Source organism: Syngnathoides biaculeatus, chromosome 23 (assembly GCF_019802595.1).
Source record: "Syngnathoides biaculeatus isolate LvHL_M chromosome 23, ASM1980259v1, whole genome shotgun sequence".
Taxonomy (NCBI): domain Eukaryota; kingdom Metazoa; phylum Chordata; class Actinopteri; order Syngnathiformes; family Syngnathidae; genus Syngnathoides; species Syngnathoides biaculeatus.
The window spans coordinates 5,936,325-5,954,377 of record NC_084662.1 but is presented as its reverse complement, the minus strand read 5'-3'; the positions used below and the strand labels follow the sequence as shown (position 1 = coordinate 5,954,377).

At 54.2% G+C, this 18,053-nt stretch overlaps 2 protein-coding genes across 5 annotated transcripts; both read right to left on the bottom strand.

Annotated features, from left to right (window-relative positions):
- Positions 1-1,710: 1,710 nt before the first annotated feature.
- Positions 1,711-11,702, bottom strand: tdh (L-threonine dehydrogenase). Of its 3 annotated transcripts, none has more exons than XM_061812067.1 (9): positions 11,564-11,702; positions 6,455-6,625; positions 5,185-5,227; positions 5,030-5,100; positions 4,531-4,680; positions 4,283-4,455; positions 3,897-3,987; positions 3,485-3,754; positions 1,711-2,512 (listed from the first exon to the last, which is right to left on the bottom strand). In XM_061812067.1, exons 2-9 carry the CDS (start codon positions 6,612-6,614, stop codon positions 2,373-2,375), a joined length of 1,098 nt encoding a protein of 365 aa, XP_061668051.1. In that variant the 5' UTR covers positions 6,615-6,625; positions 11,564-11,702; the 3' UTR covers positions 1,711-2,372. The 3 variants fall into 3 exon arrangements, with proteins under 3 accessions (XP_061668051.1, XP_061668049.1, XP_061668050.1); XM_061812065.1 differs by lacking the exon at positions 11,564-11,702 and adding an exon at positions 7,700-7,842; XM_061812066.1 differs by lacking the exon at positions 11,564-11,702 and adding an exon at positions 7,212-7,633.
- Positions 10,576-17,185, bottom strand: mtmr9 (myotubularin related protein 9). Of its 2 annotated transcripts, none has more exons than XM_061812062.1 (11): positions 17,047-17,185; positions 16,530-16,719; positions 16,211-16,319; positions 16,019-16,144; positions 15,381-15,554; positions 14,193-14,410; positions 13,678-13,839; positions 13,243-13,384; positions 12,962-13,182; positions 12,582-12,733; positions 10,576-11,734 (listed from the first exon to the last, which is right to left on the bottom strand). In XM_061812062.1, the coding sequence occupies exons 2-11, from the start codon at positions 16,709-16,711 to the stop codon at positions 11,571-11,573; spliced, it is 1,650 nt and encodes a 549-aa protein (XP_061668046.1). In that variant the 5' UTR covers positions 16,712-16,719; positions 17,047-17,185; the 3' UTR covers positions 10,576-11,570. The 2 variants fall into 2 exon arrangements, with proteins under 2 accessions (XP_061668046.1, XP_061668048.1); XM_061812064.1 differs by having other exon boundaries at positions 16,019-16,081.
- Positions 17,186-18,053: the final 868 nt, after the last annotated feature.

The window sequence follows — 18,053 nt, the reverse complement described above, 5'->3', positions numbered from 1 at the left end:
CGAGAGTCCAAATGAAAACAAACCGCGCCCTTGACTCACGACCGCCGTGTATAATTTGAACCATTTGCGAGCCAGGACACGAAAATGTCGTACGGCGACATTCTGCGGAAGCCATCTTTGAAAGCGGACCGGCGCGCCACTGTTGCTGGGACCGGCCCGCGTACGTAAAGGTCTAGAGGCCCTTTGCGCATCAAAGTCATTTTGGGCGCCGGCCGCGGCATCGCCGAGCCGAGCGCTTGTGGCCTAACGACGGCGAGGCCGGCGCTTTTTGACACTCACCTTCACTTCCTTTTTCCAGGGCGTTTGCCAGCCGACAATGGCTTGTCGCACTGCTAGCGCCACCTTTGGCCTGCTGCTACCCAGTGAAACCCGACTAGTAAACTACTGCGCAGCGCTAGTAACACAGCTCGGTCCAATTAGGAAGCATTGGCCACTCTCGACCCGACTAGTAGCACCAAAATGTGTCGTGTGAAGAAATGTCACGCTGGACCGACCGAAAGAAACGCGACGATTCTGCTGGTGCGCCGAAGGAAAAAGAACGCAGCAGTAGATGGACCTGAACATTAACAATTAGCGACTGAAATAAAACAAATGTTGGGAAAATGTACGTGATATCTGATACCCGTCTTACAAGCCATGCCCTAGTACGCTCTTTATCGTCACTAGCAAGACAACTCAGCGTGATGATTTGCCGTTAGTCAGACAACTTTGTGCTCAAGTGCATAAAAAAGTGCACTCGATGACGCCTGAAAAAGTTGCTCCAAGGACTACGAGTGACGTCATCACATTCTACGAGGAACCATCGCCATTTCGCTGAAAAAAAAAAAAAAAAAAAAAAGGGGAGTCCTTTGTGGAAGGTCATAAAATTGCAACATTTCTTTACAATCAATCGACGTTGGAGCTCCAACGTGCGGGGGTGGGGGGGCTCCATCACCGTGACAACGGGTCTGTTGTCCATTTTACACTGTCAACTTTATGAGACCACGCAAGAGGCTGGAATGGGAAGCCAGCGAAACCTCCTTCAGGCCACCCACCGATCTTCACCCTGTTTCATTTCTACTCGTTTTTCTTGTGCTCTTTTTCTTCTTTTGAACAATTGCAAAACATTTCCTTTGCCCTCGCAAAATGTGAATTCTCACCCACTAAAAGTTGTTTTTAGCACGAGGACCAACAAGTCTCTGGCCTCTCTCGCCGCTTTCCTTTTATCAGGCGAAGGAAGTTGCGGCACGAGGCGGACGAGAGGTGCCCTTTGACCTCACTCGACTTCTCGGCCGGTCGGTCGCCTCGTGTGACAGACAAAAATATGCATTTGGCAGATTTGACTCGGTCAAACGGTGACGTTCGTCTACACGCTCGGGCAGAGTGGAAGGAAGCAACTTTTAGAGGCAGGCGCGAATCTTTCCACTCCCGCCGGTCGTCGGCGCGGCCGCCGCGAGGCTTTCTTCTCGCGTGCGGGCTCAGATGAAGCTGGAGCTCGTTTTTTAGTGGGGGGCCCAGACAGGGTCCCAGGGCTTTTTCCATGGGGGGGGGGGGGGGAAGAGGCCACGCCCAGTCCCTCCTCCCCCAGCACAGTCACGCCACGCGGTGTGCTCTGTACAACCAAAACTTCCACGAGGTCACATGACCGCCTTACACAACATCAAAATAGCGCCACGTGCTCAAGTGCGCGCACACACAAAAAAAAGCCAATCAATGAAATGGGTCAGAAAGTGCAGAAAAAAATGCTTTATTGTCTACGTAAACGAAAAACAACAACAAAGGAAGAGAAAAGAAAGTCAAAGTCAAAATGTCATTGGTGGAAAGTTCCCCTTTTGCATTTAGAACGTATGCAAGAAAAGCTTTCACTGGACCCCAAAAGGAATGTCCTGGAATAAAGTCTGCAAAACATTAGTCAGCACACCCCCTCGCACGCTATTGGTAACTTGTCAGGACCCCCAAAGTGGGCTAAAGCGGACCCAACTGGGACATTTTGCCAACCTTCCGGAGCAGAAGGCAGTACCTGGAAAAATGAGCAACTGCATTTGGATGAACTCTGCTTGTTGTTTTCGGCGTAATTCGGCAACTCCCCCCCGACTATATTTACATTCCTCTGCTCCGTTGCCATGGAAACTTTGAAGGTTCCCAGATTTTGCAAGCGCAGTCGGGCTAACCCTCGACCCAACCCCAAGCTCGGCTCTCCTCGGTGACGCTTCCGTTTCCCCGCGCGGGCCAAACGATCGGTCGGTCACCCGCGCCCGAACGCGGCCTGCCGTCGCCCACCGCCAAGTCCGGCGCAGAAGGGCCGCGCGGGCGAGCCGCCTCCGTTCCCTCTTCGATCAACCTATACACTATGTACAAAAGACTCGGCTCGGCCTCGCCCGCCCGCCCGGGCGTCAATTGGCACGGGCCAAGCGCGCGTCGCCGCTGAGGAAGTTGAGCACGGCGGTCACCAGCTCGGGCAGGTCGTAGTCGTGCTTCCAGCCCCAGTCGCGCTTGGCGTTGGAGTCGTCGAAGTTCATGGGCCAGGAGTCGGCTGCGGGGGGAGGAGACAAGGCGGTTATCGCGGGTCAGTCGAGACCGGATTCCGGTCGCGTTCCCAAGGGGTGTCTGACCCTCGTCCAGCCACAAGAGCAGGCAACAAAGATGACGAGTAAATGAGGGTTCAATCGGCGGTTCGGGGGAAACAATTCAAGTCACAGATTTCTCCAACTTCTTCACACAGGAAAACGATGGAACTAGCTGGTGGGAACACACCAGTTTGACAGGCGCACAAGCGCCGCCTACAGGACTGGAGTACAATTGCATCTTCTTCACTTTTCCGATTAGAACAAAAGAAGCTGTTCCGTAAACCCTCGTTTATCGCCGGCGTTACGGCATGTTTAGGTGGACTTCAGAGAGTTGCACGTATCTTATTGTCGCCAGACGCGCCAATTAAGCTTGAACGACGTCGACGGCTCCTGCCCGAAAGCGCCGCCGCCGCTGGCAAAGTTTTCGCCGAAAAGCATCACGGGTACCCGCAGTTCAGTGTGGTGATCTTTTAAACTACGGTACTGTGCTGGCAGAAACTCAAGCTCGACGTTGCTCTTGAACATCAGCTCGCAGAGGGCCTACAAGTTCTTGGGCTAAAACTCCGTGGCCTGGGTCTGAAACGAGGAAGGTTTCTTTTTTTTCTTTAAGTGTGTCTGCCTCACAGTGGTGAGGACCAGAATTAAAACCCCGGCCCCGCCTTTGTCGGGGCTTTTCTCCAGGCCCTCCGGTTTCCTCCCAAGTCCCAAAACGAACACGAGTGGCTGCACAGAGCAAAGGGTGCATCGCCTTCTGCAGACGACAAGACATTTAATCATCAGCATCTTCACCGAGTAGGATGGATTTGATCGAGTTGGAAACTATGTCGTCGATTCTGAGTGATTTCAGATGATCTGTATTGCATTTTTTTTCTTCTTTTAAATAGCATTAGCAGTCTCTACGTTGGGACGCGACCACGGAGGCGGGAGGTCAGATTTACCGATGGCCTGGCGGACGGGGTCCACGTTGTACTCCACCTCCAGCTCGGGCACGTGCTTACGCAGCTCCCGCGCCAGCTCGTCGGGCGTGAAGCTCATGGCGTTGATGTTGTACGTGCGCATGGCCAGCGTGTCGGCGGGCGCCTCCAGAACCTCCAGGGTGGCGCGCAGGCAGTCGTCGATGTACATCATGGGCAGACGCGTGTCGGGCCGCAGGAAGCACTCGAACTTGCCAGTCTTGATGGCGTCGTGGAAGATCTGGACGGCGTAGTCTGGAGGGGGTGGGGGGGGGGGGCACGGAAACGCCAGCGACGGCGGCTTTAATTCAACGAGTAAATCGCCGCCCAGTGTGCGGCGGGTCCGCACGTCAACGCGTTACGCGGGGAGCGCACGGCCGGCTAGCTGGCGCCTCACCCGTCGTCCCGCCGCCGGGCATGGAGTCGGCCGAAATGATTCCCGGGTAGCGAAGACAGCGGAAGTCCAAACCGTAACGGTGGTGGTAGTACTGGAGGGGGAGAAAACGCAAGCGTTAAATCCCAACGTCGGTAGCAAAGAAGGCTTACTCAGAGTGTCTTCGCTCCTCGCCGTCTGAAGGAAGAGCAGAGTTTCCACCTTGAGGCGACACAATGGAATTCAAAAAAAAAAAAAAAAAAACCAACCAATATGCAAGTCTGGAATGAAACGCGGCCAATCAAACTGCAGCTCCCGATGTCACGCACCAGGCCCCGCCTCTCCAAGGCACTCCGCCGGCCCGCCCGCATCTATCCCGATTTCATACAATCCGGCGCCGCGGATCTCACCTCGCCCATGAGCTCAGCGTGGACTTTGGAGACGCCGTAGATGGTGCGAGGCCTCTGCACGCACAGGTCGGGGGCGGGGTCGCGCGGGGACGTGGGCCCGAAGGCGCCGATGGTGCTGGGCACGAAGAGACGCAAACCGTGCTCGGCGGCGATGTCCAGCACGTTGTGAAGGCCTGCGGAGGACCGGCCAGGTCCACGTCAAGCAAAAGCGGGACCTGTCCCGCCGGGGCGCGAGCGGCTCGGCTCACCGGTGATGTTGACCGATCGGGCCAGGGCCACGTTGGCCTCGCCGACGGCGCTGAGCAGCGCGCTGTAGTGGACCAGCCAAGTGATGCGGTTGTTCACCACGATCTCGCGCAGGTTCTTGTAGTCCAAGATGTCCGAGTAGATGAACGGCCCTGACGGCGGCGCCGGAACATTCGCAAGTCAGACCGCGATGCTTTCCGCTATTTTTGCACGGTTGTCAATGTGCGGTTCCGGACGGGACCTCGCCCATTTTCAGAATTAGGGAATTATGCTGAATAAACATTTCGTAACGTTTGAATAAACACTGAACCTGACAGAGCAAATGAACTTTGAATACGTTTGTGTATTAAACAAAATGACAATCATGGTCAAATTGCATTGAAACGCCGGCCGATATGACGTATTAAATACGTCCTCGTTTGATCAAAAATAAAAGTGCAATACATGTAGAATATTGAAAATACGTATTTCAAACGTCAGACGTGTCGGGCAACAACGCACCGCTGTGGAAGACGCTGCTCGAGGGCTTCCTGATATCCGACAGGATCACGTTGTTCTTTCCCAGGCGCTTCCTGTTGAGCAACAAGTGGTGTTACACAACCGCCGCAATGGCCGCCCCCGCCCCCGCCCCCGCCCCCGCCCCGAAGGCTTCTCACCGTAAGAGTTTGGCGAGGCCCACCCCGAGCTGCCCAAGGCCACCTGAAATCGACACAAGCGTTGCCGGTCAGTCGCGTCGCAAACGCCGCCGGCAACATCCAGACAGAAGTTCTTTGGTGTCCACCTGGCACCCTACTGGGCTTCCTTCTGCCGGCCTGGGGCGACTCTCGCCTCCCTTTGGAATTACAATTCCAAAACATCTCCGCTCCGCGTCAGGCGAGCCCGACAAGAACGAGTCCTCTCTGAGAGGGAATTCGGGTCCGCAGACTCGGGAGGCCGAGTGCCGCTGACCCGGATGGACCCGGGACCCTCTGAGCCACCCGGGAGACGAGTCCGGGCGAGTTCTCCTGTCCCTGGGCTTGGAAACACCGAAACTATTAAGAAGCTCCTCGGTGGCGGAATTCCTTGAGGCTCAGGATGTCGTGGGGGGGGGGGGGGTCCATCCTCGTTGACCCCCCCCCCCCCCACCCGCAACTTAATGGGACGATCGACAGACCGGGGCGGTGGTTGTCCTTCCTACGTGTAGTGCAGCTGAGCAAAGTCTTTCCCTTAGTAGGTCTTGCACAGGGGGGACCAGAGCCCCTTGATAAGGGCTGTTGGGTCACAGTAGACCGGTGTCAAGAGTTTGGGTCGCCTTGCTGGCAGGAAGCCAAATTGGTTTCTGGTGAGGGTCAAACTCCGCTAAGGCCGCCCTTGCTTTCTTCTCTTTGTTACCTTGACAGACTGCCGGTGTGTCACGCTCTATGACGGCTTCAATCTAAGTTGGTGGAAAAGGGTGGAGTGCCCTCTCCGGGTCCAGGAACAGATTCCGGGCGGGTCGGCGCCGAGCAAATCTGTCCACCTTTCTTGCCCCCCCCCCGTCCCAATCGACGGTCGCGAGCTGCGTATCGCAGCCGAACGAACGAGATCGCGGCCAAGGTGAGTTTCCTCAGGGGAGAAGCACCCGGGAGGGGCTCGCGGTCCAGACTCCGCCGGGGCACCTCACGGGTGAGGCGCTCCGACCTCAGAATCTATTCTTTGGGCTGGCTCGGGAACGCCTCGGAACCCGGACCAAGCCAAATCCGGTCTGCCGCGTTTCAGCTGATCTCCGACCCCAGGCGAGCGAGCGGAAGCAAAAGTATATCATTACAATGTTTCCGTAATTGCACAGCTTTTTTTTTTTTTTTCTTCCCACGGAGCAGCCAGACTCGCTGCCTTTCCGCGGGAGACGAAAGCGGCGCCACAAAGCAGAACAAGAGTTTGTCCTCCGCACTCGACGGCGCCACTCACCCGTGATGAGCACCTTGGGGTGGTCCGTCTCGGAGAAGGACGCCGAGTGGAAGCTGGCGTCGGCCGTCACCTGGCGCGGCGAGAAGCTGATGCCGCGCACGACCGCCGGCCCCCAGGGCGCCCGTTTGACCGCCTCGGCGAGGGTTTTGATGACGGGCATGCTGGATTAACCTGCGAGGGTCCATTTGAAATTCGTTTTTCAGTCTCAGCCCACACATCTGACCGCCACCCTCTGGCCCCGGTGGTCACTGCGCCTTTTCGCTCAATAAAAGCCCCCCCTTGTCCACATTTGCAGGAACGCAAACATTGAAAGTACTGATGTCGAATGGGTGGGGGGCAAGAAAGCGGCAACACGCACACAAAATGGCAAAGCAGTGAAGACACGTCGGCAGCAGTCGCAGCATTTTAACAGTCCCAAACATTTGATCCATTTGACAGGCAAGAGATCATCACTCTTTTTCTTTTTACAATTTCAACATTTCGTTTTTTTTGTCCATTGCTTTCTACCACAATATGACGAGTTATCATCTTCTCACGTTATGTCTTCAACATGATTTCATGAGCGACAAATCAAATCTTAAAACGTATTCAATGCTTTTTCGCGCCTCACAACGACGAGGGTTCTTTTTCTTCTGCTTACCATCGCTCGGTTGTTTTTACGATCATTACAAGATCGAAGTTTTTTTTTTGTTTGTTTGCTTGTTTGTTTTGGTTTTTTTTTTTTTTTTTTTGGAGTCGAGTTGGGAATCGTACTCACCTCACGTCAGCGCGAGCGAGCGCCCGAAAGAAGGAAAGACGAGCGCAAGCGGAGGAGGGGCGGGGACGCCTTCAGCCTCCGGCGACGGCCAATCGGCGAGCGAGGGCGTCGCCCTTGGAGCCGAGCCCGCGAAAGAGCGGCGCGCAGGCGCAGTCGCTCCGAGGCTGCTTTCGGCCTTCGGCGAGTGAGTTCGCGACGGTCGCCGACAGAGACGACGAGGGCGGATCGGGGTCTGGGTTCGGATCCGGGCGCCGATGTCTCGGGTCTCGGCTTACGCGAAGGAGCCGGAGCGGCGCGGCGCGGCCCCGCCTCGTCGGCCGACGCAAGCCGGAAAGCGCCCCGACGGCTTTTCCACGCGGGTTAGCCCCTTTCAATTAAAAATTAGCAGGACGGCGGAAGCGAGTGCTCGAATGTATAAAGAGGAAAGACAAAAATAAAAGAGTTTGTTTGGTAGAGAAGGGGGGGGGGGAGATTGAAAGCATTCTCACCCCAAGTCCGACTGGCCTTGGATCGTGGAGCTGTTCTTCTTCTTCTTGTTGTTGTTGTTTTTGTTGTTGGTGTTGGTGTGGGGGGTTGGGGGAGGTTGGGGGGGGGCCCCGGGACGGCCTGCTGCTGTTATGTGCGGCCAGTGTTGCATCAGCTGCTATTTATCGCCGGCCGTCCGCATTCCGGAGAAGCCGGGCTCGTCTCTGATTGGCCCGCGGCCGGAGGTGCGGCCTGGGCCGCGCCCTTGTGACGTCACGGCGGAGTGGGCCTTTCGTTCCGCTGTTTTGCAGATCGTCGTAAGACGTGCGCGCGCTGCCGACTTCAGACTCGACTGACAACAGGCACGAAAAATAAAAATATCTTTCTTTCCCTGAATGTCGCCAACGTGGTGTGTTTGTGTGTGCATGTTCAATTTCCTCCTGCTGTCATCTTTTGGCTGGATGAGGAAAAGAAACACCCCCCATATTGGCCTGTTTTTGCTCCCCCCCCACCCCCCCCCACCCCATAATTGCAAGCGAGCACTTCCCAGGAATGTCGACTCATCGAGTGCCGCGCACAGAGCGAAATGAGCAGAATGTCTTGTCTCGCAAGAAAGAAAACGTTTCTTCTGAGCTCTCTTCTGTTCTTTATAATAATAAAAAAAAAACAAAAGCAAAGCAGAAACACTGCGCCCTGACCTCAAAGCAGAGAAAACCGGTTTTGGGAGACATGTCGAGCACAAGAGTGACCCGGCAGCGTCTATTTTTTGCTTTTGTGATACTTCAAAGTACAAAACAACAACAAGAACAAGAGGAAAAAAAGGTCAGTTTCATATTTTCAATGAGAATTGGCGGCATCTTCTTTTCCCAACATCACAACACGCACGTTGTGGACTCATCTCGATCTTTATTGTCATGAACGCGCATCCGCGATCTCCGCATTTTCTCCGTCGCAGCCAACAAACGCGCCGAAGCTGTGCGGAGTCCAGATTGCTGCCACCTACAGGATCTTTTTGTCATTACAGTGGCTCGCAAACTCAAATTTCACTTAAAAAGCCGAGTGAGCAGTGTCGTATACAATTTTGGAAAGCAAATTGTTTTGCGGAACCCCGTTGAATACCGTCATTTCATTTCTTCCTTCAATGCGGTGAGTGAAACTTGGAGCACTTTCAAAGTTCACCCGCAATTTCTGTATGTTCAACAATTCTTTCCATTTGAATTGACACAACGGGCCGCCGGCTGCGATCTGCATAAGCCACGCCCCCATCCCCCCCCCCCATAAAAGGACATCCGCTTGACGCATCCGAGCCGGTCCCAAAACCTTCTCATCGAGAAGTCGACATCGTTGGAAAGCTCGCTAACAACTGAAACGCACAAGTTGGACCTCCGCATACTTGCGTTTCGGAACCAGGATGTATTGTGTCACTCAACGCCTTAGAAATTCCCCGTTTTATGAATCATTACGGGGATTTGGGGGTGTGAGGTTTTCTCGGAAGCTGCGTTATTTGAGCGACATTCGCAGAGAGGAACAAAACCCAGCTTCGACGTCGCCGCTCCGTTTGCGCCCGTCGGGCAAAAAAAAAGCGTCACCGTGCGGGTGGGGCGAGGACGAAGGTCAGCGCCGGCATGCGAGCGGACGAACCTGCACGCGCGTTTCCTGCTGGGCCAAAAAAAAAAAAAAAAAAAAGTTTATCAATAACCCGACACACTTTTACCGCCAACAAAGTTGTAACCGCTTCGGGGTCGCGACCTGCACGCAGTCACGCGCGTCGTCGCGTGCAGACGGACGTAAACAGCGCGTGGCGGACGCGGCTGACGTGCCTCCGTTTGGTCGACGGCCACTGCGGAGAAACTTTCGCTCGTCGCGGCACAATTGTTTTGGATCGCGCGTCAAAGCCGCAACGGGACGGACGGACGGACGGCCCCCCGAGTTGGGGTAAAGCAGAGCCCCTGAACGCGGGTGGGGGTGCGCACTTCTGCAACCAAATTCAGTCGAGTGGTGCAAAGTTAAAGGTCACATTGACGGCGCGAGACGTTTTGAAACAAAGTGGACATCATCACAAAATTGGAGCATTTGAAGGAGGGTGTGTAGACTTTTAATAGATGCGATGACCCGCTCCCAACTTTTCCTGAACTTATCAGAAACATTTGTCGACATTTCACATCAGCTTACACTTTTATTAAGCGAGAGAGAGCACAACGCGCGCACGCACACGACGAAAGGAAACGGACGCTCAACTCCACAGCTCAGAATTTAACGCCTGAATGCGGCGCGACAGGATTTTACCGTTTTTTGGAGCAGACAGACGATGTGACTCAATGCAATTATTATTTTTTTTCTTTAAATAGCTCATCATCAAGTTGCCCCTTTGGCCCCAATTTGAGAAATTCATGTTGGGCATTGGTACCGAGCGAGGGTGCAACTAACGAACACTGCCTTGAGATAGTTGTGACGCCATTTTGGAGTTTTTTAGCTTTTTTTTTCCCCTCCTGTGGATGGCGGCGGTGAGGTCAACTCACTTGACAGACGTGTTTGGCTCATCCAAAAGCTGTTCACTGCCACGCCCTGCTGAAGTTTACTCTCACAGTAAACAGAAGAGAAAACCATTTGCCTCTCAAACAACCAATCAAATTAGCCTTGAGAATGCCCCCCCCCCCCCCCCCGGATCGGCCAGCTCACGATCCGCATCGATCGGGTTTTTCCCCTTTCCGCAAAGCATACGTCAACAAGAACGGCGCATCGACACACGTAGACTGGCATCTATTCTTTATCGTCTGCGAATCTCTGCGGGTTGCGGTGACTCTCACTCGTTCGGTTGTCGGCGCGCCCCCCGGAGGTCGAGGCCGGGACACCGGAAGGAGCGGCACGATGAAGTGAATGGAGGCGTTCAATCAAGAGGTTGAAATTTTTATATTGTATTGAATGATTTTTAGAAAGAGCAAGATTGCGATATGTCATTTTCCTCAAGAAAAATGAATGCTATTTCCATACATTTTTTCCATTTGTTTGTCGCTCAAGGCAGCGACGACGTAAAGCCGTCAAAAGGCCAAATCATCACCGGACACACCCACAAGACATTCAAGGCAAAAACAGACCAATGAACACATTAAGCGAGCATGACTAACATTTGTCGAGGCAGAAGGTTCTGATCCACTTCTTTTGTGGGACCCGGACAGCCAAGTTGCGCATTTCACTTGACGCGCAAACGCGCCCTCCCTACGCTTGTCGTGCTTCATATTATGACTATTTTTAAGATATTGGGACAGCTCAACATGCAGCCAAAGAAAAAGTCAATTGGTCATTACGAGTGAACAAATCATCGCCACTCCCAGCATGCTTTGCGGCACCAAAGAGGCGAAGAGTGTTTCAAGTGGCGGTTTTGTCATGATTTGCTCGTTCTTTTATTTGGGCGTCATCATTTGACTTTCAATAGGACAGCGTGAGCGGCCTCGCCCGCATTCTTCCGCTTCCTTTTGTCAACTCGCAATTGTTCCTCGCTGCATCGCATACGTGCGTTAGCTTGCACGCTATCCACGCGACCCTCACGGTTGGTTTTACTCCGTTCGAGTAGTCGCAAGAGAAATATTTTCAGATTTTGGAATTCGGTGCCCTCGCTGTCCGTTTTGGAGACTCGCGCTGGCCAAAATAATGTACAAATCCTACGCAGGCTTTTTGATCCTCGACGGATTATTGACAGACTTTCAAGATTTGCGAAAAATGAGGGAAAAGAGGACAGGCGCGGTTTGACCGCTCGATAATTCGGCCGTCCGGTTGTGTTGAAAGCTCACGCGAGGAACGTTTATAGTCTTTTTCCAGCAGCCAAGAAATGAAAATGTGACGCGAGACACAAAAGGAAATCCCGCCGGCCGGCGGGTCTTCCTTTGTACCTGCCGTCTACGGCGTTTGGGGGAGCGGCTCTTCCGTCTCCAGCTGGGCCAGCTGCCGGCGCAGGAGGTTGACTCGGTTCTGGAGCGCCTTGTTGTACGCCACGATGTGGACCATTTCCTCGTGGGCCTCGTCCAGCCGCTCGGACGAGCGGTTCCAGCGCAGGAAAACGCCTGAAATCGAGGACGAGGCGCGACGTCAGCGGACGGGAGACGACGGCTTCCCCTCCGTCATCAGGACGACTTGAACGCGTAATCCTTGATCTAATTCACAGCCCTACGTTGATTTTGTCACACAGAGGTTGAAAATGCAAAATAGCCCACCGACATTCTTGGAATCTCACGACAATAAAACGTGCTGGAATCCTTTCTCTTCATTCCTGCAAAGTCGGACGGCAGTACGAGCCGTGACAACATTTTGCTTTTGTTGCGCGTTCATCACGCGCTCAGCGCGGCCCGCAAGGACGCCGAGGTCATAAACGCTAAACGGTGAGCTATTTTCCGAGACGCCGCCGGAACTCTCAAGCGCCTGATCCGTCGCGCGTGGCCAGGCGGCGTTTACGTGCGACGCGAGTCCAGATCCGACACCGCGACCGAATCGTCTTCCTCGGGAGTAGAAACCTTGGCCGAGTAAAATCATCAAACTGCTTTTCAATGAAAGCCAAATAAAAATGTGCTGCGCGTCCCGCCAACAACGGCGGACGCTAACGCGAGCTAAGCAACGTCAGCATTGCGCAATGCGCAAAAGGCAAACCAGGGCTCACGTGCGTCCTGCCCGAGTATATAATATAACTTTGGTTGCTCGACTTTTGATTTGAAGACCCAGATTAGGCCGTGAATCTCCTTTGATTTTGCGGGAGAGATGTTGGAAGCGAGACAAGTTTCGAATCCTACGAAGGGAGGGCGTGTCGCCATGGCTAGCAGGAAGTGAGCCCAAGGCGAAAGATGAGGAGGAGGAGGAGGAGGAGGAAGGCAGCTAATCTCAACACGCACGAGCGCTTCTGGGGTTTGGCCATCTTACCCTCCCACAGCAGCAGGCTCTGAGGGGCCACCGAGGGCCAGATGACCAAACCGTTGGCCTCGTAGAGCGGATTGGTCAGTCGCTCCAGCTCCTGGGGCCGGTTCAGCCACGACCACAGGGAGACCGTCTTCTCGGGGACCGACAGTTTGGCCCTGCGGGGGAACCGTCACGAGGGCGATTTTCAAAAGCAGACTCGAGACAAACTTGATAAAAAAAAAAAAAAAAAAAAAAAATCAAATCGCATCAGGGTGAAAGCAACCACATCAAAAAAAAAAAAAAGTCAGCACGCTCCGTTGTACTTGACGGCGCCACCGGCGGAACCACGCGTCGCAATCGTGACATTTTCCCTTCCCGCGGCCGCGACCGACTCGGAACGTTACCTCTCGGCCGCGCTGTTGCCCAGAAAAGTGCCAAACTGGGAAGAGTAGGCGTGCTCGAAGAGGAGCACCAGGAAGGCCTCGCCGAACTGGAAGGAACACGGAAACTGCCGCAGGATCTGCCACACGCAGTCCAGGAAGAGCAGGAAGACGGGAGCCTCGTGGCGAGGTTTGCCGCCGGAGTAGGCCGACTGGGCGCAACGCTGCCGGAACGGGTGACCCGCCTCCCGAGAAGAAGACCGGATGGCATTCGGACCTTTGCGGACGGCGGCTTCCGAGCTCACCTGGACCCACTCCCGCTCCACCAGGCCCTGGAAGCCTCGGACCGTCCTGCAGCCAGGATCCAGGATGATCTGAGCCAAGGAGGTGATTTGGAGCGTGGAGTCGACGCCTTCCGTGCCGTGGACCAGGACGGACGCCGCCTCCCTGACGCCAGACAGACGCGGGTCACGACGTCCCTTTTTTGACGCCAGCGGCGCCCGTCGTCGCTTTCCGCAAATATCGCAATCGCGAGTACGTTAAAAAAAAAAAAAAAAACCCAAAAAAAACGCCCCCGTAGTCGGAGTCCGTTGACAATTTGACTCGAGTCACCGAGCGATGAAAGATTGCCGGTAATCCGGCCACGACGCTGCAATTGATTGCGCAAAAAGACGGGAGAACGGCGCGATGACTTCACGAAAGAAAATGAACGTTTTGTGCCAAGAAAGACGCGTTCCGACCTGTCGATGCACTGCGCCGCCAGGCAAGCGGCGGTCAGGACCTCCTTGACGTGAGCCAGCCAACTGGACGCCTCCAACTTGCTGAGCCAGCGGTCCATGCTGTGCGACTGCTCGTTGCACGCCTCCACCAGCTTGATGAGACTCTCCTGCAGCACGCCGGACCTGGGCGGGGCAGAAAAATGAAGCTGCCGCCTCTCGTGTACGTTAGGGTTAGCCTGAGCGCGCCGCCGCCAGCAGCCCGGCGGCCCCTTTCCCTGGTCCACGGTGGCTCGCTGCTCACTCTGCATACCACCACCGGTGCTTTTAGTGCCAAACCCCGACTATAGAAAAAAAATTCTGATCATTTCAGAGCCCCCAGTGAGCACGTTTCAACACTTGCACATTTCCCAGTGACCCGATTCAACACCCACCACTTCGCAGGACGGCAGAATTTGGCCCAGCGCCTCTACTGCCCCCCACAGGCCTCCACCCTTCACACACTCTCTGACCAAATATCCAAAGTCCTTTTTTGTCACCTTTCCACGGCTTTGTGGATCCTCCTCCACTGCGGGTAGTTGGCCTCGGACTCGAAGCCGCCCCCTTTGGCTTTGGCCTGCTGAGCCACGTTGATGGCGCGCGTGTCGATGACGTAGCCGCGCTTGCCGGGCCTCAGGGTGGCGTTGATGAGCTTCTCGTCTTCCTTGCAGCGCCGCCCGTTGGTGCCCGTGAGAGGCTGAGCAGCTCTCATCATCACCTGGGACGCGAGTCCAGGAGAAAAGCGCATGAGGTCCGAGGACGACGGCGCCGGGACCTTCCTTTTCCTAAGGGGCCACGTGAGGAGCGGGCCGCGCTAACCTCGATTGTGCTCGATTTCGGGGGCTGAATCGGATCCTTTTCATTAAGATGCGACTTGCATCCTTGCGTACACGGCCGATGGTTTCTTGCGAGTTGAGAGCGGCGCAGATTTTCTTTTGCGCGAGTCCTCGCTCGGCTGCGCATCTCTGAGACGGTTAGCTGGGAAGGCTAACTGACGGCAATGTGGCAGCGCTCAACGGGCCTCTCACTCTCGGCAGAAACGTCGGCTGACCCGATGAAATCGATTCACGGGTACAGGAACAAACGCAAGAGCAACTTTTAGCTTGATTTTTCGACAATACTCTCGTTTGAAACATTGCCACGACCGTCGACGTGAGGGAAAGGGAAAAGTTCAAGGTTAAGCTGCCTCTTCCACATGGGCTGGAGTTGAGAGCATTTACGCGGGGCACGCGAGCGGAAAGCCACTTCAAGCCGACAAATAAAATGCACGCGGCCCTCCTCTTCCTGCCGCATTTTCACAATTTCTGCGATCGGCTGGCAACCAGCAGACGACGTACCCCGCCCGCGGCGCTCCCGCGACCCCTTCGAGGATAAGCGGCTCCGCTCACAAACGACCGTATATGAAGCCAGAGGTGACGTCGTAATATTAATCGTTCTTTGACTTGAGAATGTATTCCACTCCAAAACATTGGATGTAGCGGAGCTCGTAAATGGGGAGAAAACAGCCGCGGCGTAAGGCACAAGACTACGAGTTAAGATGAATTTTCGATATCGGCGAATGGATCGGCATGAAATTATTGAAGCATTTACCTAGTCATCTTTCAAAACGAGCAAATAGTTGGGAGGTTTTTCCCGGTAAAGCCCGACCAGGTAGTTGAGCGTTGCGTGTGCGCGTGGCTCCTTCTCACCATGCCGTTCTTCTTGTGGTAGTAGCTGAGAACAGGGAAGCGGCCGCCGTGACGGAACGCCGCGGCTGCCCTCAGCGCGTCGTCGTCGACGCCCTTGGGCACCGCCACCAGGGGAGGGTAAGACGGACACACGTCCGAGTCCTTGTTGACTTCGCTCAGCCGCCACTCGTCCGTCTGAGACACAAAACGCTCGTTCAGTGGCGTGCGCGTCAGACTCCCGACGGGAACGTTACAGCGTGCGGTTTTTCCCGCCAGGGCGATTCCGGCACGCGAGGGGTCAATTGCCAAACGTGCGGGTGACTGAAATTTGTACACGATGGCACAGTGCACTCGCGCTGGGCCGCGTCGCTCGGTTCACGGCGGGCCTCACGGTCACTAAACTCGGACTCTGACGTCAAGTTTGTTTCAGCGGCGGCCGGAGCAAATAAAACGGGCCGTGAAACCGAAAGTCCGTCGTACCAGGAGATGACAAGACATGCTTCCGTTTGACTGCAGTACACGTGTTTTATTCCCCCCCCCCCCCCCAAATAAAAAATTATTTTGAAAGATCTTCCGTTTAGTCAGCTGAGCGGTACGGTAGCGCCCTCTACTGACTGCGCAGCCGCCACTGGTCGGTGTGTCATTGCCTTCCAACCTACCATTGACTCGAGATCTTTAAAAACATCTCGAGGACGGAAAGAATTCCACCCGTCGTCGACCACCTCAAACATGGGCCGGTAGAAGAAAGGGTACATCAAGGAGACGGAGTCAAGCGTCGAGAGAGCCTGCGGGCCAAATGGAGGACAGCAAAACCTGACTCCAGTCAAGCCGCTTCTCTTTGATTTTTTTACCTCAATAGAACTGGCAATGTTGATGCACTCCTCCATCCCAGGAATATCCAGCTGGATCACTCGCAGGTCTTTACATTTGACAATGATCTGCCCGAGAGAGCCCACAAACCTGCAAAATGTAGTCAGTCGAGGAACAAAATGTAACGTAAGAAGGCGAGGCTCGCCTTTCGTACACTGCAAGAGAACACCGAGATGGTTCCCGGTGGAAGGCGTCCTTTCCACAATGTTCCCACTATTACTGCACCTTTGTGATGCACGCACCCACCGGTGGGGAAAGAGCTCATTCCAACATCCACCGAGCTCGTTTCCCCACAGTTACCTTTTCTCGATGGAGTCAATGTTGGAATGAAGCAGCCACAACTCCTCCGCGTTGTCCTGTCTGGACGACAGGATGAGGTGGTGGCCCGTCAGGCACAAGGTGCCCTCCACGGTGGGCAGAAAAGGCCGCCGGAGGACCACCCCGTCCACCCGGGGCGTCTTGATCAGCTCGGCGAACTCCATGATGAACGCTACAGCGCAAACGCAAACAGGGTCAGAAAAAAAAAAAAAAAAAAAACACATGCAAAAACGTGTCTCGCGTGGACTTTCCACGCTGTCACCCTCGATCAAACCCACGACTGTACTGCGACGAGTTAGTGTGTCCAGTGACGAGCAGAAAAGCACAACCGGAGGAAGCCGTGACGCTAACCAGGCTAATGCTAACTGGCTAGCTCGGAGTGACGGAAAAGAGAAGCGGCCCCCACCGGGCTGAAATCACGCCGACTCGCGAGCCTTCGACTGACAAAAGACACGCGCGTTTCTCGAAAGATAATAACTCGCAGGTAGGGTATACTTACCTGGCCCTTTCGACTTATTTGTATAGACGAGTCCAGCGCAGCCGTCAAAAACGACACACCGACTGGAAACAAATGAGACGCGGAACAAAACTTCAACTCAATCCCACCCCCAAAAAAAAAAAAAAAAAAAAGTTATAAATATGAATGAGCTAAGTCTGTGTGTCATTTTCGCAGCTATCTATAATCGATCACTGTTTTTTTGTTTTTGTTTGTTTGTTTCCTTCCAAACTCGTGACTAATGTTTCGTAAATTTAGTAATACCAAATATTGCCACAAGGGTGTAGCATTGCACAACCTTGCCTACTATCCACGGCTGGAAATGCTGGAAATGGACATTGATGTCATCAAGGGAGCGATTCCCTTTCCCAACCTTTATTCGGCTGAGGCGCATAAGTTACATTTGGCGAATGTCGCGGAGCAGCAAGAAAGAAAAATATCACAAAATGTTAACGATACACATTCTTCCATCTCATAGAAAAAGCATGTATTTGTTCTGTCTATCTTTATATGCTGCTGCCATAAAATAGATGAAGAAAGATCCATTTTTTGCTATTGTCAATAAATAATATTTTGACCAATTAAGGGAAATTTGATCATTTCCCACGGCAGGCCATTGGAGCTCGAGACAAAAATGCCACCGGCCCTCCCTCCACTGGTGTTGGCTCTCCTCCGGGCCCTTCCCTTCCTCCCACTTGTCCAGGCCGTAGTCCAAGGTCACCTGGTGTAGGCTCGGCTGACCTGTGACCCCAGCGATGATGATGATGATGAGGCTGCGAAAAATGAGCCACGAGCCGTAGCTGCTTCACCAAAAGTCATTCTTGAATTGATTTTCAGTGATCGGGGGGAAAAAGGGCCACGCGAAATGAAAGAATGAGTCTCTTGACACTCGAGCGCTGTGGGCGTGTCCCCCGAAAAGGCACCCTGCTCAACTGTCAATCGAAGACCGCCGGTGAGACCTGCAAAAAACGGCGCCGATGCCGACGCATCCTTCAACCGCACGCTCGAGC